This window comes from Barbatula barbatula (assembly GCF_947034865.1).
Source record: "Barbatula barbatula genome assembly, chromosome: 22".
Classification (NCBI taxonomy): Eukaryota; Metazoa; Chordata; class Actinopteri; order Cypriniformes; family Nemacheilidae; genus Barbatula; species Barbatula barbatula.
The window spans coordinates 7,332,412-7,354,983 of NC_136785.1; the positions used below are offsets into that span (position 1 = coordinate 7,332,412).

The 22,572-nt window shown below is 39.1% G+C and overlaps 1 protein-coding gene across 1 annotated transcript in view; it reads left to right on the forward strand.

Moving 5' to 3' along the window:
• efna5a (ephrin-A5a) overlaps positions 1-22,158 on the forward strand; it is a 48,652-nt gene extending 26,494 nt beyond the window's left edge. Inside the window, exons 2-5 of the mRNA XM_079486730.1 lie at positions 12,357-12,649; positions 18,851-18,916; positions 19,070-19,144; positions 19,246-22,158. Coding sequence (XP_079342856.1) covers positions 12,357-12,649; positions 18,851-18,916; positions 19,070-19,144; positions 19,246-19,370 — 559 coding nt within the window. The 3' untranslated portion in view covers positions 19,371-22,158. The remainder of the gene's footprint in view (positions 1-12,356; positions 12,650-18,850; positions 18,917-19,069; positions 19,145-19,245) is intronic.
• Positions 22,159-22,572: the final 414 nt, after the last annotated feature.

Here is a 22,572-nt window from a genome sequence, read left to right on the forward strand (position 1 = left end):
ATTGGTGTGCGGGTGTTTCCAAAATGCTTTTTTCATTAAGCTTAGATTTTCGGAGAAAATTGAAATAGAAATGAGACCGTTGCTGACATACAAAATAATATTGATCTAGAAGTGGGCTGTAGTATAGTTTTAATTATTTGAGTTTGAAAGAAAAATGTTGATCTAAAATTAGGATCTTGGCTAATCAAAGTCTTGATGCATTGTTTGTGTCTACATAGGGAGACATATGGACCGCTTCGGAAAATGTATACAAAGTTTATACAAAGTTCAACTTACTTTCATTTGCCACTGACCTAGTAAAATTAATTTTTTAAGTTGGAAAATCTAAATTTGAATTTGTGTTTATTCAAACAATTTACATGATCTAACTTAATTAAACAGCATTTCAACTTGAACATATACATTTTTCTTAAATTATTGTTTCGTTATACATGCAAGTAAAAACCTTAATTCCAACCCTAATATTGCTTAAAGGCGGGGTGTCCGATTTCTCTTTGTTTAAATGATTTGAACATCGACAACGGCAAACACACCCCTACCCCAATCTTTCTCTTTCGTCAGCCCTCGGATCGCCTGATGTCCGTCCTGTGCACTGTGCACCTTACTGCTGATTGGCTACAAGGTTATTTTGGTACTCGGTCTGACTTTGTCTTAACAAGAAAGACAAACTTAAGGATTAATTGGGAATTTCTGTGTGTTTAAGTTGAAAAAGTGTACAATTATGAGTGACTAAGTTGAATAGACTCATAGTTTTAGCTTTCCAACAAACAACCATGTTCACTTTTTACAATGTAGAAGAACTTTTGTGCTTTTCAACAAATTACCACCAACAGAACGTTTATAACCAAATCAAAATCTGTCAAATATACTAATACATCCAACTACATGCAGTATATAAAATTAAAAAATAATACAATTACAATTTTTTACTAGAAATGCTTCTGGACCAGTGCTTGCATCTTGCAAGTGGTCTATAAATGACTTTTTCCTATAAGGAGACATCTGAGAAACAGAAGACCTAAGCGAAACTTTCCATGTAATCCAGGAGAAACGACGGAGATATTAAAGAGATCTTGTTTGTGATTTTTACTTTCCTATGGGATCATGGGAATCTGGTTTAAGCTGGTCTTTTCAGCCGGGATACTATGAAATAAAATAATAAGAGTAAAGTTTCACCCTTTTCGTGTCTCCTAATGTGCCTTACATCTGTTTGGCATTTAAAACTTTAGACTTAAGTCTGTAATTTTTCTCCAAATATACCTGGAGAACTAGAAAAACATTCAGGGTTTACAGCTGCCCCTTGTCTTCCCCTTGTTGCCAAGCCCCGTTTTGAAGCAGGGCCTGAATGTCTAAGACCTGGACAGGAAGTCCTAAATCCAAAGATGCGAAGGAGGAGGTGGAGCTTGTGCAGCCAGATGGTGCTAAATACTGATTAAACCCTGGATCTTTGAACCCCATAGATCTCTCCAATTAGCCATTGTGTGGAGGACAGGATGAAGTGGAGAGGGGCAGGAGGCCCCCTGTGAGTCCTTAAGCCTGGCTTTGTCACCTGACACTTCCCCCGTGCTAACAGGCTTGCAAGAGTCTCTTCAGAAGACTCTAAAACATTCGAGTGGCTGAATTTCAGCGTGGCAAGTGTAGAGGGACAAGAGCCAGCAGGCGCAATTCTGGGACTCGAGAGCGGGTGAATGTGTGCGCCTTTGTAGCGGATCTCCCGTGGCCTTGTGATTGGTTGTTCCTCTTTGAGATTTCTGCAGTTTCCTTTGCGTTTCATTATACCGTCTAAGGATTTGTTTTTTTCTCATGCTTTCTCTGTGAACCGTCCTGTCTTTTCCTTTCTGTGAATCCTAATGTTTATCCTCAAGCCAGAGGTGGGGTATTGTAAGATCTCTTGTTAATGTGGAGCTGCTTTCGATTAGTTTGGGAAGAAAAGAGGATTAGCTCTGTTTTACCTGCTGCGAGAAAAAAGCAACATCATTGGTCTCTCCGTGACAGCAATGCTTACCATCTTTCACAGAGTCCATCAATACTGTGCACGGTGGCCTGCCAAGACCTGTTCTCAAATGAGCCTCTATGCCAGTTCACACTGTTGCAAAATGCAACGCAAACCTGCCTTTGTGCCTACCATGCTCCAAGTCAAACACACACACACACACACACACACAGGTAATCCCACTTACCACCCATCTGTAAACTTCACCCTCCCTTCAGCGTGCTGACTATGAGTGATCACTTCTCCTTGTGGGTCTGAAAGTAATTCCTCTGAAGGATAAATAAACTAGGAGAGCCTTTGTCTGGTTAACTCAAGGTCTCCAGCAAACACAGAAATTGCCCACCAGGCTGTTTTCTATACCTGTTGAAAGAAAAATTCACCCTTGATTTAGTGGAAACCTGAAGCCCGCGGAACAAATAAGCAATGTTTCCATCACGGCAGCTTGAGGACGACGGAGGATTCATTGCTCAATTGTCTCAGCACGGTGGCTTAAAGGAATAGTTCACCCAAAAATGAAAATCATGTAATTATTTTCTCACCCTCAAATTGTTTCAGATCTGTATAGATATTGTTGTTCTGCTGAAAACGGAGAATGATATTTGTGAGAACATTTGTAACCAAACTGTTCTGGGGCACCATTGACTACCATAGTACTAAATAGTACTAAACTACTTGGTTAGATAACGGTGACCCAGAACTGTTTGGTTTCCTACATTCTTTGAAATATCTTCTGTTGTGTTCAACCAAGCAAAGAAATGTATACAGACTTGGAACAACTTGAGGGTTAGTAAATGATGACATCAATTTAATTTTTGGGTAAACTATTCCTTTAAAATGTACTATATATATTTTAGCATTTATATCTGTTTTAGGCTCTTGTCTTTAAGGTTTCAGCATTGGCTATTGAAAACTCATATCGGTCAATGGCTATAAGACACAATCAGTTGAACTGAATTGGTTGTTGAGTCTTTCTACAGCTAAACAAGGAAGTACGTGTTAAGCAGCAGTGTTGATAGAAGCTCGATGAGCGGCATGTTGAAAACCGCTTTATGAACGTTAAGTGCGCGCAAAAACCCCTCTATAGTCTGTTGACTGATGCCTGTTGACACCGTTTTCATGTTTCCCGCTGCCCTCTTGGTGCTGTGGTTTGCGAAGCGACGCCAAGCAGCTATCTTTTCGTACATCACCAAATAGCTCGTACTGACATTGAACCAACAAAAGGCTGATGGCCCTGCTTTTCTTAGAAACGTATGACCGTGGAATCTGAACACTATCCAGTCGCCTGTTGTCAATAATGTAGCAATTGTAAATTGTTCTTTATTGTGGTGGAAAATGTCTCGTAAGTCGAGTATCTAACAGGAAAAAGCTGTAATACAGTCATCTTTCCATGTGGTATAAGAGGGGATAAAATAAGAGGGGATAAACATGCCTGTCATTCACAGAGGTTGTGGTTTATACAAGACACCGACTGGATCCTTCTGTGTCCCCCATTTGATGGTACAGGGTTGCTATATCAATCTGTTAAAGTGACAACAGTGGGGGCTTTAGCAGGCCGACAATAGAAAGGTTGCTGGCGCATACCACGGATGCATATGTGAGATTGTGGATTAAATCTGTCCGTGTTGTGTTCAGAATGGGATGCTAATGACTTTAGCAGTCCCAGACAGACCACTGAAGGCAAAGGTATTGAATGAATTGATATTTACACAGGACCTTAGTCAGGTTAGATGCTGTATTTAATTTGATGCATATGAAAACAAGGCTATGATGGATAGTAGTACCCATTTATTTAGTCAGTCCTTTGGTAGTATAGTTTGAATGTCTTCATTTAATTTCACAAACCATGTAAAGAATAATTATTTATTTTTAGTGGTGAAATTGTACACTCTACACTATAATAAACAATACTGGGTTCAAGATAGTAGTAGTAGTAGTAATAATAATAATTAATTCATTAACATAATTTCAATTAATTTAAATAATTAAATAAGTAGAATACATTTAATAAAATAAACCTATATAGATTTATTTCCCAAACAATAATTTTCTTTTTTAGGGTGTAAACACAATGGAATTTGCAAAGGTTTATTGATGTAATGGAAATGTAAATTATGTCACGATAAAACAGTTTTCACTGAATTTAATTTTACACAAAATAACACACAATTTTAAATAAGCAAAGTAAACCCTAAGAGAGAGCTTGTTAAAATAACACAAACAAACATTTGGATCATACATCATATTGTTAAAAATATCAGTTGATATCCAGTATATCAAATATCAAATCATTAGAAAAAAATATTCACCAAAAGCACATTGCAAACAAATAATGTTTGTGATGAGGCTCGAAATAATATATTTAGTTGTCTGGAAAATTGCCATCATTTTGCACAGAGTTTAGATTTTACTTTGTGAAATTCAATGGCAACTAACCCGGCTAAAGAAATTAACGCTTTCAATTCCAAGTCAATCATATTCTGCAGATGAACGTTAAATACATTTTAAATGACGATACCACCTTTGTCTTTGTTCAACAAAAATATATTTGCCATGGATTTATTACATTCGCATTGCAACCACTAATTCTTAACTTCAAAGAATACCGCAGCGTCCAATATTCCATCATATTCCACTTCATATTCCAGGATGTTATGCTATGATGTCAATCACACAACCACAGCCCATAATAAATATTTTCTCATAAGAGCTTGTTGAACTTGGAAGCCTCGGTTTTTGAATGCAGATTGCAGAGGAAGTTTCCGGAATGAGGGGAAAGATCTGCCTCCACTAAAAACACAGTTGAGTCAGACGTGGAATGTCTTGCTGCAGTGTGTTATATACTGTGCTCTATGCGCTGTTTATTAGCTTGATGGTGGAGATAGAGAACATCTGTATCAAAGGTCCATCCTTCATCTTTCCTTCATAGACACAGGGTTGTTTCGCTCACTGTGATACGAGCATCTGGAATGGAGGCAGGAATAACAGGATCAGATTTATGGAAAAGTGTTTCATTCTACATTTAATCACCTGTCAACAGATAGAGTTCATAAATCCTGCTGATTATATGGGTTGGGACTGCCCATATCCAAGCCTGTGAAGGGAAAATGAACTTTCCAGAAATCTGTTTGGCTATTCTGTCTGTACAACACAATATGTGTTGCATCAGTGCGCTAATCCTTCCAAGCCAGTATGAAGTAAATTCAAATAAGGTCTGGAAGGTGTTGCTTCTGGAAGCTGTTAGGGTATATCTGGTCAATACCATGAAGGAAATAGCCAAGAACCAGCATACAGGTCTGGTATGCTGAAGGAATAAAGATTTTGGTGGTCAAATACAATACTTTTAAAGTAATATGGAAGATGAACGTCCTTCCAAAAACTTAGATGTCCAAATTCGGTGTTTTAAGTAAATGTTTTAAATGATTAAATACTGTGTTGTCAAAGTTGACAAGCACTTTTAAATACTTTTTATTGGTTAGATATTTGCAAAACCCATTGAAAAACATAAATGGTGACTAATAATAATAATTTTTGGCACAAAATAAAAATAACGAAATATAGAGACGCAAGGTTTCTAAAGGACATCTGCGATGTATTTTGGTACAATGTAATTTGCATTTAAATGGGACATACAACAAATTATTCAATGTGTAATAAAAGAACAAACTAAGAAAAATGCTAAATATAAACAATAAACAATAGATAAATGGTCAATTTATACATACAATAACAAAACCTGTATGCAATAAAAACAATTTCAGTATACACCGTTAAAACGTAATCCTGTGATGTGAGTTGTTATGCTGAAAAGCAATAATAAAAAAATGATCAAACAAAATTTGCTCTTTATTTAGTTCAAGTTTAAATGAATTGAGACTGCAAGACATATTTGTACTTTTCAATTTAAATGATCAGAGTGCACGACCGTGAGCTGGTGAAGGTTATTAAAACCTTGAAAAGGAAATAGCGAGTAGATGTACACTTACATATTTATATTCCTTTCAACCTGACTTGATTAAAAGAAGAAAAACATTTTTTTTAGAAGCAATAAATGTTATTTTATCTTTTCAGGTTGGCTGGCTCCATTAAAGTCATGTGTAGGAATTTTAAAACGTTCCCTTAAATTATGACTGTTGCGTATGGCTGGAAAGCAAGCAAAGTGTGTGTGGATGTGTGTGTAGCTGTGTGTTGGCTCTGGGCCCTGCAGGGTGTGTTAGCTGGCCGGCCGGCTGATGGAGGAGGCTCTGACAGGGCCGCTGAGGGTTCTGATGAACTGGGCTAAATGGACGAGATTGAGAGCAGCAGGTGTGAGGTGGGGGGGACTGAGCACGGCATGCCCGGCACTCTGAGGGGACTCTATGTTTAGATGTTACATTACGTTACATGTGCTGTTTTTTTTGGAGCTGCCGCGTTTGTTGAAGGTAAAAAACTTTCTGTGCCAGCTTCTGGACCACCCTCTTTCTCTGTCAGGGTGTTCACACAGCCCTTCTGAAAAAACAGCATAGCAAACATAGCTGGTCCCCAACACGGGATGCAAGTGTTCCTTTAGCTCAACTGGTGCACGGGGGTAATAACGTCAAGGCTATGAGTTCAACGGTAACACTTTCCAATAAGGTTGTATCTGTTAACATTAGTAGATGCAATAACATGAACTAACAATAAGCGATATGGTTTTTCATCATTTATTAATCTTTGTTGATGTTAGATACTGTCAATACAATTATATGTGTTAGTTTATGGTGCATTAACTAATGTTAACAGATACAACATGTGATTTGACAAATGTTGACGTAAATGCTGACATTAACATTAATTATGTTCATTAAATGCTGTAAAATAATTGTTCGTTTTTAGTTCATGTTAGGTAATGCATTCAACCACTAACTAACAAATACAACCTTATTGTAAAGTATTACCAGTTCGACTTCCAGAGAATACACAAAAAAAAACAATACTGTAAAAAAAATATCCAACGGCATAGTTGGATAAAAGCATATGCGGAACGTAAATGCAAATATTGCGACCTGCATGGAAAGGATAAGATCTGGTTGTTTTAAACAGGAAAGCTGTAAAGCCACCATACCTTTCTCACCGTGCCAATGCCACCCCGTTGATTAAAGTGCAATTTCTGGAAAATCACCCTGGTAATATTCCCACACAGCTTTTTAATAGGACATAAACAAAACGTGTTGCGCCGTAGACTATTTTAAGTCACCCGTAAATCGGTGGGCGAGCAATGCGGACAATTAGCACGGGATGTTGATTAAAGCCAGACTTTGTGGCTTGCTAACTGCCTCTCCTCTACTTTAATTGATTCAATGCTGTCTTGATTGGGTGTAGAGGGGCTTTGCCCGGGGCGATGTAAACCGATCCGGCCAGAGCGAGTCGCGGAATGGCCCCTCTGGGAGAGGTCAGTTCTCTAGCCTGCTGTGAAGGCAGGTTCATGTTTACATAGATGTCCGTGGACCCAGACTTCCAGCCTGTTCTATCTCACCTGTGCCGTTGAGCTGTTGTTTGTTGTGCTCGACAAATAATCCGGGCTGGTAGATTAATCCGTTCGCCGTGTATTTGGGGCATACCCTGCTAGATGAGTGACCCCAGGGTTAGCGCTGTCATTCTATTGAGTCTCTTTTGAATATGGAGGCCTTCATTAATAATGGGCAATCCATGACCCCCGACCCCAAGTTGTGACCTCACGAGGTCTCAATGTTGCAATAAGGCCACTAGAGTATATTTGGTGCCGAGCGCTGCTGTCAGTCTGGATATTTGAGATCTATATAGAATCTACTCAACTGACTCAATAAAGTGGATCCACTAAGTGTAATGAGGTTTTTAATCTAAAGAAGTGTGTCGATTGAAAAGTAGCGCACATCCGTGAAGTCCAAAAGGCCAGAGGGCGTCCAATTTGAGATTTTATGTTTCGGAAGGGAACGCTGGGCTGTATTTTTCATTAGACAGCAGGGGTTTTAGCACATTGGAAGGTCAGCCGTCTGTTTATTGAATATATGTGTATGTTTATATGGGGTTAACCACAGAATAAACATTTTGCTTGATGAGTGACATATACCATAATGCACTTCCCTTATCACAATGACACGAGGGCAGGAAGATTAACCTGTGCCGCTGTGAATACCTTTCACATATCATACATGTTAGACAAGCAACAATCTCACCCAAGCCGATATACGTGTTCTCACTCACTCATGTGGTCTTGCCGTATCACTTTTGTCTTCTTTTCACATATCCACCCATAAATATCTAGCTCCTTTCTTCTCTAGTCCAGAAATATATAGACGTGCCTCCCACAAACAGCAATATGTTTTTAATGTAAGGCACCATATATCTTGTCCCTTTAAGAAAATCTCTCTGAGCGTTTTCCATGGGAAACTCGGCTCCGGCCTTTTTTCTCTCACCTTCATCAGTCTTTTGAGGCGGTCGCCAAGCCAGCACAGCTTGAAGTCCTGGCAGGCTATTGTTTGACTGTGATGTTAATGCTTCTGGGCAGACATTCTTTTGGAAGGGGTGAATGAGTGATATCTGAGGCGTTGGGAGATGTACGGTTGCCTCCCGACTGAATGATAGGACAACTGTGTGAGGGCTGCTCCACCGCTGCTGTGAGAGATGTAACCTGAGGAGGTGATCCTCCATCTGTGCCACTGAAAGGCCTGGAGGGCTTGAGGTCTGGTTGACCCACACCCCTGGGAGACATGTCAGTCATTGCCTCAAGAGCGCCCTCTACAGGAATCTGTGTTGTAGGTGTGCTTAAGATTTACATCAGACACGTAATAATGCGTTTTTGTGCTCGGGCTATAGTCGGTGAGTGATGGGCGTTTTGTTTAAAATGCACTTTTTATCACTGAAACATAAAAATAGATGTTTAAACAATGTTATCAGAAAGTAAGTGTGATCGAAAAGTGTTATTTAATCAAATCTCTTGAAAGCAGTTGTTTTTTAATGAATTTTTCTCAAATTGCTTTGAAAGTTTCGCCTGCGGTGTATTTAGCTCTGGAAGGTCTACTGTTAGGGAGCATTTTGGAAAAAAATTTTGACAGGTGAAACTACACAACTGGATCTGTTTTCCTCTTGCTTTGTTAACAAACTTCTCCTTTTAAACAAAAGACCTGCCATCTGTTTTTCCAGTCTATTTCACTGTGGTCCCCCGCTGTTGTTGATCTAGGTTTTATTGTTCTACCACACCTCAAACGCTCCATTTACTTAAAAACAAAAAAACTTGACCTATGAACTCCGAGAACTCTGACTGGTAAACTAAATGACAGAAAACACTACATCAGGCATTATAAAATGAAATTGATGTAGTTCATTCTCTCTGGCTCTAATAAACTGCCGCAGCATTTCAAAATCAGTTTTTAGGTAAAGTTCAACCATTATTTTTTATGTGATACATTTTTTTATCAAGGTTTAATGTGTCTTGTCATGCTGTCAGTCTTTCAGATTAGATTTTTGTTTGAATAGATCCGACACTGGACACAAATATCTAGAAATGCTGATAAAATACAAATTGGGAACAGTCTCTTAAAGACTTTCTCTTAAAGTTTACCACCAAAACATGCGACCCTCTCCTGATGCTTGCTTGCTTGTTGGCTTGTTTTTGTCCGTTTTCATCCTTTCATTTGAAACTCAATGGCAGCTTCAGAGAGCTCTTTTGATTTAATTGGCTTCCTCTGGAAATTCTTGAGTGAAGAGCCTCCTTCATTTTTCATTCCATTGTTAAGACTGAGGAATCTGACCTTGGGATGAACCAACTATAATCATGAACTCCTGGAGACCACAGCCTCCTGGTGCCCAGCCTTTCTGTAGACTCAGGTCTGCCCCGGTCATCCCCATCAACCTCTGTTTGAACATACTAAGAGACTGAAAAGAAGGATTATCCTTGCGGGAGTTTATTGTTGCACGACTTGTTCTGATGACGCCATGTGCCATGTTTGTGCATAGAAATGGCTAAATGAGTTGCTTTCTCATTGCTAATGATGAATTGACACATTATTGTGTGGCTTATTGACCAGCCGGCCTATTGCTCTTCAGGCGCATGAAAGGAGGAGTGAATGAACATCAACATTGATGAGTTGTTTGTCTGTTAGTTGGTCTAATAGGGTCAGATCTTTATAACATACAGGCTCTTGTCAGATAGGTGTTGGAAACGGAGAGCTTTGGTGGCATTTGATTTAGATGCAGAGTATTATAATGTGACACAATGTTTATGAGAGTCAGTATTCTCATTCATTGATTTTTCATACACACAAATATTTTAGGTGGTATTGTCTAAGAAACATTTGCTATTTATAATCTGATGATCTGATTATAATCATGTATATTATAAATTCTTATTATATATTTTATATATTATTTATTTGTTTACATATGTTCATATGTATGTGAATCTATGCATATTATTTCATATAATGGGCAGGGGAAAGGGGTTTGCCTATGAGAATGTAGTGGGGCTTACTTTAAGATGTTTAATGACATGCAGTATTTCCCCAAATCCTTTGCTTTGTAACTGGCCACCAGTTGGGCAAAAGACACAGATTCATATTGATTTTTCTCAGCACTAGACTAAATCATGCCATTTGATTTCAGAAAATGCATTTAGTCAGGAAATGTATTATTTCTTCTTGGGCATTAGCAAAATCCAGACGGTCAAAATTTTTTACTTGAATTCATTACATGTTGCTTAATTCCATTATTTTGCTGGGAAAAGCCTTTAAATAAAAATGCGTCAAACCATTTCATTATACAATCGACCTCCCAGAATAAAAAAAAATCTTAAATGAAAAGACAAAGTGGCTTCAGAAGTCTTATTTTTGCATGCAACTCAAATAACTTTCACATGCCAAATTTTGAGCTGGACCCCTCGGACTGAGCTTTCCCAGTAAGTACAAAGAAAAAATCTTACTTTCCATTCCGATGATGTAGCTCCCAAGTGTAGTAAACAATAGTTGTTCAAAATAGCCCTAAAGTGCTTGCAGCCTTTGAGCAAGATCGAAGCACTGGCAAACAGACACACACGTGCATACAGAACACACAAACTACCGCCAGCCCTTCCTAACCTACAGGGACACTCTGTATTCCAGCAGTGCGTTTGAAATCCACATAATGATAATCGGATAGGTCTTGAGCTCCATCTGCTCTCAATAGTCTTTTATTGTCCATAATGAGTGGAAATCTTTGTGTCAGTGTGCCCAGCTGTGCTTCTGTCCACAGCAGGATCGCAACGCTAACCTCACATTAGCCCCAAAGCTCATCTGCTTCTCTCCAGGGTTCCTGTTGGGTGTCCATTGGCTCCAGCTCTTCTCCATAACTCAGTCTGAATCACTCAACACCCCAAAAATTCCCACCGACTACTGCACCACCGCCTTTAGGTATACAAGTCGAGTCACCAGACCACAGTCACGTTCGCTTACCTCACTTTACGAAGTCACATGGACTTACGGTCTGACGGTCTTGGCAGGAATTGTTTTTGTGTGTGGCTCTACAAACATTATATTACCATGGTTAAACGTGAGTGTCTGATAATGTCTGTTGCAAAGAACAGAAATGATCAACAGCCAATGAAATGACGCATGTGTGAAAAGCGCAAAAGGAGGGCGAGGCAATGGGAACAAAACAAAACATCAAAGTGCACTGTCTCGCCTAGATTTTTTCCTGTTGAGAACGAATTTTGGGGTCATTGCTAAATTCGGGTGAGGGGAGTGAAATGGACAAAAGTGAGTCTTTAAATGTGTGCACAAAGACGAGATTCAGTCAGTAGTGTTTGCTTGGCGTTAGTGGCCGACCTGAGTGTGTCCATCTCCACTAAACTGTTCAAAAAACCTTATATGGAGCCTAGTGGAGTTTGTGTTTTTAAATTGCTTCCTCGTCAAAATGAATCCGGCACATTCCGTTGACATTCATGTTTGGTTTGGTCCTCCTGAGGTCATCTCAATTTACAATAAACAAGATGTAAATCTGAAGTACTCGCCTGTTTTGGCACGAGAGATGCACGTTTTTTCATCGTAAATTCCTTGGAGTGCCATATTTCAACCTGTCATATCTCGCCCATGGAAAAGTAATTCTTTCAGGCGTATTTAAAGCAGAGTTGTCAACGGCAGGATTATGAATTTCCCCCGTGATCCTCGTCCAGCCCCGGCGAACTGAGATTGGATGATTTACGTGCTTTCACATTTGTGGTAATTGCCCTCAAATAAGTGGCTTCCTCCAGAAGTGGTCTTTTTGTGAAGTAGGGTCTCGATGGCTCGTAAAACATCGAATGAGAATAACTGCGTTGGTAATGTGTCATATTGTACATGCTCTGCTTTCTCTGGTGGTTTGTTCATGACGGCCTCTTTTGTTTATGTCTTTATCGCAGGTTCTACAGGGGAGACTACCACATAGACGTTTGCATTAATGATTATTTGGACGTCTACTGTCCCCACTACATTGACACGGTTCCTGAGGAGAGGACGGAACGGTACGTTCTCTACATGGTCAACTACGATGGTTATAGTTCCTGTGACCACACGGCAAAGGGTTTCAAGCGCTGGGAGTGCAATCGACCCCATTCGCCCAACGGGCCCCTGAAGTTCTCTGAGAAATTTCAACTCTTCACGCCGTTCTCACTTGGGTTTGAATTTCGGCCAGGCAGAGAATACTACTATATCTGTAAGTATCACATTATATATTTGTGAATTTAACATGATATAATGTACAGTGGTATACAAAAAAAATATATCTGATGTCAAACAAAATGGTTGATTGGGAGTAGCAGATTTTGGCAACATTTGGCAACCACAAAATCTCACGTAAACACTACGTCTTTTGCATTAACAAGCTTCATTAAAACAAGGTTTTTGTGAAGTCTTTTTTGCTCGCTTTCTTTAAAATAAAAGCCACCTGGTTTTGATATATTCTGTCACGCAATGTCATGTTTGTACGCATATGGTGTTATGTATCCAAAATCCAACACTGTAAATGCTAAATAGATTTGTAAGGTCAGTTTTCAGTTTATATGTGGGTAAGGTCACGTTACGTGGAAACGTATTTTGTATTAGCATCCTCGCGGCGGATAATGCAACTGGAGTCCTAAATTTAATGATATACTTTAAGGACGAGTATCCGATTACGAGCACGGAAGAAATTAAGCCATTGCCAAGTACGACTTTGTTTTTCAGAAGTCTTGGCAAACAGACTACAAGGAAAACACGAACCTCAGGGAAAAACATCTTGACTTTAGTGGTCTTCCTCTGAAGAGTCTTTGTTACAGGCTCCCAGTCTCAGCTTTCGTTTGCTCGTGAGAGGGTTCTTAAAAACAAGCATCTAAACCCATGTTTTTACAACTGGAGTCAGATCCCTACAGGGCGGGAAGGGGAAGACAAAATAAAGCACAGGAGCGGCCCGACTGCTCGGACTGCTTGCTGGTGAGATGGGTTCATTTATGCAGGCACACGCAGGAGATGTGGAGCGTTTGATTAAGCAGAATCTGACCTGATGATCTGACAGATCTCATGGGTGCATAAAACAATGGACATGTTTTTATGGGATGTGAAAGGAAGGAATTGGACAGTGAAGAGGGGGAAGTGGTAGAAAGAAGAGATAAGTACACCCAGCGCCAGCAAGAAAGATAGGAATGCACGCTAAACAGCGTTTAGGGGTTAGATCGCAGCAGGTGATAAGAATGTTTTGCATGGATGTGGGTGTCTATCGGAGACATTGCAACATAGTAAAATAGCTTTTTTTCCCTTAAGGCCTCAGAGGGGTGGATAATAGGACAGGAAACATCTCGTCTGAAGTGTAAATGCCTCATAGTAGCTTACGGGGCATCAGTTGACGTGTGATGGAAAACAAGTAGTCGTAGTGCTGTTTCACTACTCAGTTTCATGATTCAATTGTTAAGAATGCTGTCAAGCCGAGAGGAAGTTTGTCTATTTGTATGAAATCAGAAGTAAAGGGAATGTAAAATAAACAATATGTCAGCGTTCAGACTTGAAGAGGAATTGCTCAATCCATATGGCCACTTTGTGGAACCTTGATCATATCAGAAAATATTTGTTGTTATAAGTTGTTAGGCAGCTATAAATTAAATTTCTTATAGTTTACTAAAATGTAAACTTTGAAAACGTTTCTGTTTATTGAAGTCAAATAAAATATTAGCCTTTAAATTATTGGAAATAAATGTGTCCTCAGAAATCAACTGAAAAAAGACACTTAAATTGGAATAATATACAAAAACCACACACACATTTTTTTTATAGCAACAAAAAAAAGAACAAGTAAATATTAAAATGACAAAAGCTTAGAAGAAAATTGCATACAATTAATACAATTAATATTCAAATATTAATAAAACTACAATAACACTAAAAGCAAGATTCTAATAACTCTGCTGTAAGGTCGAATAAAACATACTTTTTAAATACAATTACATTTTAATATATTAAAATATATGTTACATTAAATTAAAATATCAAAATATTTTGGAATGTATTTTTGTTATTTTTAATATGTTTCTAATTTGTATGTACATCTCAAGAACATTTCTTGGAGAATTCATGTATAAACAAAAACTACTTTGCCCTGGCTATAAGTTGTTATAAATGATAGCCTATATAAAGAAATCTATTGCTTTTTAGAAACTAAGGTATACTCTGATTCTATTTGAAAGTCAATAGATGCCTGCCCCTCTATGATTTAAGACAGAAAGTCTTTGTTAGCTAGTGTGGTTGCTAATCATTCTGAGTGAGGGGTCGCTCCAGGAGAGCAGAGGGGTGACACCCGCGGTCTCTGTGCTGTCAGTCACCGGGGCCTGGGCCGCTCAGGAAGCGATCAGTGGGGGATCAGAGGGCCTGGCCCTCCAGGTCAAATGTGAACATGCTCTGATGACTGCAGTTGAACTCGGAATCTTAAAGGGCTCAAGGCACCATGCTTTTCCAATATGGCCAATGTGGAAGTCTGATCTTAATCTCAGAGGATAGAAATCCAATTTCAAGGGAAGGTTTTTAGTCGGCCTCTCCCTCCTGTGCGAAAGGGGCTGACGGCAGGCCGGGCTGTCTGATACGAGCCCGCTTCAAAAGACCGGTCCCTTCATCTTCATAATACTGTAAGATAGACCGAAAACATTCCAACTGTAGGCTTAAAGCACAGATCTGGTTTGTTGCTTCGATAAGAATCCTGTACTTTGCGGTTTACATATAAGTGGCGTAGTCGTTACCTTCGCCAAAATTATTGTGTGCGTAACAAAGTGCTCAAGAATGCGCAAGGATATAGAGATAGGTGCCCATCTTATCTCCGAGACAGAGCGTAAATCCAGCTTTCCCTCATTTATCAAACTTCTCGGTTACATCAGATCTCATCTCTAAACCCATAGCTGGAATAGTGGTGTCTGGGAGGTTTATTGCCCCTGGCCGTCGGCAGCTCGGGCGGATAACTACACAGGGATCTGATGTCAGCCATGTGGAAAAGGAAACATGGATGAGCAGCCTGGACCATGATAGTGTAGGGTGTCTTTGAATAAGCAAAGTTGGTGTAGTAGTCTAGTCTTAATGTCTGCCAACGAGGTAAGTTACACGTCCCATGCTGACAGCAGGAGGATTTCAAAGACCGAGAGAATGAGAGTTGACACGCAAGACGCCAATGAAATCACCCTAATACTGCCAAGACTTTTAATTATTGTTTTGTGTACGAGAAATGGTGAGAGCTTAGAAATTAGAGCGTTCTTGTTAAAAAAAATGCCATTTCAGAGTCACACTACTCCGGGTCCAATATTAACAAACACAAGTGTCAAATGAGAGTAAAAATTGGCTTTGGTGTTTAAATGAAACAGTTTCTTGCAAGAGGCTGGTGACTTTTTCACATTCTAATAATAGTCTGTCCGTTGCAGGCGAATTTTGCCAAATTTGCCATCGGAATATTTTAACATTGACTATTTGGTTTTTGATTATATATTATATTTAAGCTTTTTTATTTAAACAATTGATCTCAACTGTAATGAGAAACCAACATAATCCCATTGTCCGGAATGCAAATCCTAAATACAGTTTCACGGCCAGTAATTAATATTTATAGCTGATAAGGTTTATCAATTGATTCACTACTTGCAGGTATGGCATAAAGTCAATGACAGCACTAATGTATACATCCACTGACCATCCACTGTAGATGTCGAGATTGAGTTGCAGATTTCTGATGTGATGTTTCCAATCAACACTGAAATCCTGCTCCAAACTAGACCAGACTTGAGAATTGAGACAAAAGCAATTTCACCCAAATGAAAGTAAATATGCTTGCGGGGACATGATTAAGGGCTCAAACCCCCTGTATGTCAGTATAGACAGCACATAAGCACATTGATTTAACCCAACCTCTCCCTGCAGTCATGAGAGTGTGGGGATGAGGGAGAGAGAGAGCGAGAGAGAGAGAGCAGATTAAATGCAGCTGGAGACCCCACACAGCAGAGAATCGGGTGTGGAGGAAAAAACGCCCATGGTGCATTATGGGAATGTCTATACGCTCGGGGATAAGCCAGACGGTTAATGATGAAAAGAGATATAACTCTTCCTGCATGTTTCTCTCTTGCTCTTTTGTTTTGTGTTTTTTATAAGCATAAAAATCTGGTATAGCCTCGTCTTGACACTTTTATGACAGTTAAGGGTTACAAGTGTGTCTGAGAACACATTTAAATTCAAAACCTAATTTAAACCTCATCATAAACAAAGACTTTTGGAATTTGAAAAAAATTGAAAACAGAGATGTTAGGATGTAAATTAAAGGAGACATTTTTGACTCTGCACTTTTGAAGTTCACTTCAATTAAATTTGCGCAGATTTGTGACTTTCACCCAGTTCACACCTTCACACAAGATGGCCCTGAACTTTTGTGACCCTGTCTTTGAAAACCCAAATTAAGTGCTTTCTACATAAAACCATCCTACATTATGTAAAGAGCATTCTATAATAAATATAACTTTGAAACCTTTAATATTGACAGAGTAAGGCCATGTCATAAATTGAAATATTGAAATGAATGGTAGCGAATACAATTTTGATCCTCGTTTTGGGACTTCGGCCTGGATTTCACAGAATTGGTTGCATTATCAGATGCATAATGGGATGACTTATCAACAGGTTTTTCATAAATTCACTTATTATAATGCACAACAATAATAATTTGTTCAATTGTGGTCTTCCTTATTTAAAGTGTTAATAAATATATTATTTGATATTCAACTGCAATGCATATAACATGGTGTGCGGCATGGATGGGTTGGTGTAAAGTTCATCAGTTCACATGCACTGGTGATATGACCTGCAGGCTGAACAGAAGTCATGTGTATCATCACAGCTGATTACAGAGCTTTTAGTGGCAGGTGTGGCTTTCTGCCTATGATCTGTCATTTGCAGCTGCTGATGTTACCAGTCGCCAATACAGCTTTAAGTAGCAGGTGTTGATGTATGTAGTGACCACTCAACGTCTAAGAGGCCTGTGGAAAGGTCACATCCAGTGGATTCAGACGAGCCAGGAAGGTTTAGCACGAATTTGCTCCCATTAATAAATATTTTGAACGGCTGTTAGTGGTGCTTGTGGCCGTTGTGTTCTTAAATAAATATCTATTGCCAATAAACAACATAGTCAAAGCAATATCAGTTTATTTTAATGACGTCAGTGGCCATATGGATACAAGCGAGTATAGTACAAACATTAGTCTTTCCTTGACGATTGTGTCAGATAATGCAAATTTTATGCATCCAGCAAAACAAAACGCCCCCTTCGTCCACCAGAAAAACATTAAAATCGCAGTGGAAGGCACGTGCACATCAATGAAAGCGGTTTCTCCAATTGAATTATCAAGAACATGTATCGCCTATATGGAAATTGCATTTTCAGCCGAACTCATTACACCCGAGGCTTTGAAGACGGGGATTTATTGAAGTGTATTGCATTGCTCATTATTTAGTCACCTTTACGTCCAGATTGATCTGTGAGAAAAACAGCAAGCCTTTTCCTCACCCCACTGATCTCATTTGCATGGACTCCTGACAGCGGCAGATTGCGTTACAAACCGCTCAAAGAAAGGACAATAGAGAGCGCGCCTGTCCACCTTTCCTTTTTAAGCACTAATAAGCTTTTCTTTATAGAGAGGACAAATTGAGAAACATGGCTTATGATATGACAAAAGAAGCAGCATATGCAATGTAGCGCTGCCCACATCTATCTGTATGAACCGTAATGAATGCTGATGGGGCGTTCCTCAGAGGTCGCCGTGCCGGTGGAAGCATTTAAATGAGGCCTTTTGCCAGTAGAAAGTCACACGGTGCAGTTAGTTTTGAGGATATATTGGAGATGAGTTAATCATTTTTACACATCAAATGATTCAGGGGACCTCGTGTGGTTTGTTTTGTCGCTTGTGGGGAAATTTTGTCACTTTTTGGATGACTCTTCATGTTCTTTGCTAAAAATACTTACAAAGGGTATTAAAAAAAATGTGCGAAATATTTCTTCTGCAATATTATTTCCGCCCGTTGTATCACCTGTTCCCTGATGTATCTAAGAGAAATGAGATTTAGGGCTATAGGAATAATCTAAAAAAATCACTCAATTCATCTTTTGTGATGTCATTCAATTTATATTTCAAAGGTCAACTGGATTGGTTCAAAGGCAGATCAGGATAAATTGACACCAGCTATTGCCAACGATTGGTAGAAAATTCAGCTTGGTGTTAATTATGTTTCTTTTATACTGCCACCAGGCAAAAACATTTTTATTTCCCCTTAAAAGTGGCTACAGCTGTACTCTGTGTGTAGATTTATTAAACAATTCAGAGCACAGATCGATTGAACCCAATATTGAACATCTCAAATGTTTCCACAGCGTCCACGGTGAGTGAAAACGGAAGACCAAGCTGCCTGAGGCTGAAAGTTTTCGTCAGACCTTCGAGTAAGTATTACAAGCCCTGCGGGAGTCATCCTGGCCTGGCTTCTTACAAAACGTGGGGCGCGATTGCATCGTTTATCACCACTGCACACCGTGCAGTGAGTTAAAGATGATGCCATGACCCTGACAACACCCTGTTTTATGTTTCTCCCACAGACAACTGCGATAAAAGTCACGACCGCGTCGTCAAGATCAACGACGGAGATGTGAACTCCATAGAAAATAATAACGGTTCGTACATCAGGGGCATTTCTATTCAAATGTTCAGAGAGATTCCTTTGCACACATCTATAATCCCACACTAATCCCTCTTTTCCTCTTCCGTTTCTCAGATGGTACGAGTCATGAATCTGCAGAGCCGTCCCGAGGAGATGTGAACGGTGTGGGGCGCGCTCAGACTGTAGGGCCTTTGTTGACCTCAGCGCTGATTCTTCTGTTTTCCCTTTCAACATTATAGCATCTGTACGTGCACAGTGACACCTGAAGCATGATACGGGACTCGTGAACGAGCACTTTTATAGCGAACATTTGAGATTCTCTCTCAAAGTAGTAGCGGAAGATACTACAAGGCTTAAAATTGTTTCTTATCCCTCAGCGATATGACTGGACGGTTTACAGTAAGCCCAACCCCACAAAAACCTCTCTTGTATACACAATAAACCCACAAAAATACAGCACGGTACATAAAAATAGATCCGTGTCCTCTAAATGCCCGGTATGTAAGGGCCTTGAAACCGGGGGGCAGTGAAAGAAAGACTTTTTTCCTCGCCACAAAGACTGCTTTCAGTGTTGCCATCCAGAAGAGAGAAGCAACCAGGAGCTTCTGTCAATAAAAGGACTAATTATGTGCAAGGAATCTGTCTCCTGTTGCATTGTGGGTAAACTTTGTCACGATGGACTCAACCGCTGACTTCAATAGATATCAAGGCAAATTCCCTCGAATGAAAGGGAGCTTTTTAATCTGCGCGGACTCAGGTGCTCAGGTGAACAGTGACACATTTTCGGAGCGTTTTCGTAGATGAAGAAAAGAAAAGCACTCGTTTTGTACATTGTGTACAGGTTTGGGAGTGAAAGGCAGGACGCGGCGGTGATGAAGTAAACTGCTCGATTTAAGTGTAGATGCCAAAATTGATGTTTTGTTAGCAAATACGGAGCCTCGCTGATCAATTGTTTGAATGAATATACTAATTTGTTTGGTGAATCATCATTTTCTTATTTATTGTTCAGTCTTAGTGCTCTTGACACTTTGTTGTGCTAGCGGTCACCTGGAGATTCAGGAGGAGAGGAACACAAAATGCCTAACATAACGTATCTCTTTCTTTAGATGAATAGTAACAGCATTACATAACTTTCGATTATGGACTGATATTTTAGTAATTTATGTCAATCCTTGAAATGATATCAGGGAATTGTTATTTTGGACCGACACCACGTTTGCAATCCATATCCTGTCAGTCAGAAAGGAGAAAAATGTTTTGCATTCAACTTTTGTAAATGCTTTCTGTCTTTTTACCTCAGAGTAATACAATGAATAGCATTAGCGTTTTCATTTGGTCCACAAGAGGAGCTCATATCTTTGCCAAACGAATCGTTCATTTACACATAATGTATCAAAAAGGATTCTGTTTTGCAAGCATGAAGTGAAAATAATTAAATTATTTTCCCATATTCTAAAGACGCAATTCCCACGTGGACTTTTCCTAATCGAATTACATTTCTGCTGCACTTTGGCTTCATTCTTTGAAACCGCGTAAACTTAAAGCCCATGTGGGAGCGACTTAAACAAGTAGCAGAACGCTGACAGAACGGCTGCTTCCACCCCGGTGGCATCTGACGCCCTGACGTGATTTAATAGGCTCTTTGATGTTGTCCAAAGTGCCTGGCACGCAGACCACATACTGCGAGGCCTCATGTGGGTTATTTCTGGAATTAAAAAATTGACTGTGGCACGGGAGAAGTGTGGTGTCCTGTTCAGCCATGGGCTAGCATTACTCCCGTGATCTCGGGCAGACGTGGGGAAAGATGAGATCTCCTGCTAGGATCAATAGTGTATGGCCTTTAGAGACACAAAAACAGGGTAAATATTTTCCCAGGTCCCTGTTCACTTGCTTGAATGGTTTTCATGCACTGCTAAAATCATTGGTTGTTTTCTAGTCATATCTGTGTCTCCCCTGGACTGAGCACATTACTGTAGCATTTGATTTTAATATATGTGGCTGTAGTCATGCACGTATCCGAGCACATGGGTTCTGTGAATGCTGTGTTTCGGGAAGTCACGATCATAATGTTTAGGAACAACTGGTTTGAAAGAAATAATCTCAATATCAAATACACTTTTTATGGAATGCAGGGGTATAAAGTACTTGAGTGATTATACTTCATACTTGAGTCTCTTTTTAAGGAATTATTGTTGAACTCTTTCGCTTACATTTTTATGGAAAATACTTATTGAGTTTTATAAAGAAGGCTACATATTTCATAGGCCTCTAATTAAAAACATCATACACTCAAATACACATTTTAATATAATATAATAACATGCTAACATTTTAATTTTCATGCATGTTTTTGGTTGGATACTTTAACTTCTACATGCATACGCGTTTGACACGGCACTAAAACTAAACGAAAGTGTAATTTCTCAGTATTTTTACACCCCTGGTGCTAATTGACAGTTAAACGTCTAAATGTTTGTTAAATCAACACTGTCATTGTTAAATCATTTGCCAAACATTTTCAAGTCTGAAAAGCACTGTTTTTGCACCAATAAGGAAAAAGGATTTATTTAGAAAACCTTATTTTTGCAAAATGGCTTCATATGCTGTTTTTGTCCAAATACGCCAGCAACAGAATTCCCCTTTGCCATTTGAGTATTTGAGGTCAAAGGAATACAAACGAAGCGCTATATTATTCAGTTCTTGTGTTCCTGGGTTTTTCACCTCAAGGCAGTTGTGTTCCTATTTTCTCTTGTTGCGTCTTTTTATCCCAGAGATATTCTTCAGTGTTAGACATAATTTTATAATTACTACACCTGCTGCTTCATACAGATGTGAAGGGACTATTTCCCTAAGCTCATTGGCTGCGTTGCCTGAATATTAGACTTTTGCTGTACAGTTTCTGACGGTGCAGCACCGACTTTCATTATATGACACGTTTTTATATCTTCAAATGCCATTGTTTGTAAATACACTTGCTGGAGCAGCTCAAATAAATTACAAATGATTCAATAAATTTGTCATTGTTGTAAATGTTATTGTGATGTTCCTTTCTCGCAAAGACACCTCTTTATATTATATACTGTCGATGGTTTCATCGGACACACGCTTCTGGCCCGAAGTTAATTTCCAGTCTGTGTTTGGTTATCAGTGTGGCTATAATATAACAATTTATTTTATATTTAACTTGTAGTAATATTATTGTATATTAATTGTATTAAATTTGATTAAAACTACTCAACAGATATTTATAATTTTTTTGGGATGTCTACCGGAAGTTAAGTTTGGGCCACACAACGTATGTTTATGTTGTTGCCGATGTAACCGTCTAACTAAGACTTTGTTGATTATTATTTTTTATTTAACAGATAGTCGGGCTATAATATTTATTCTAACGGGATTGGTTGGAAGTTTCTGTTAACTAATTATTCTGTGAGACAGAGG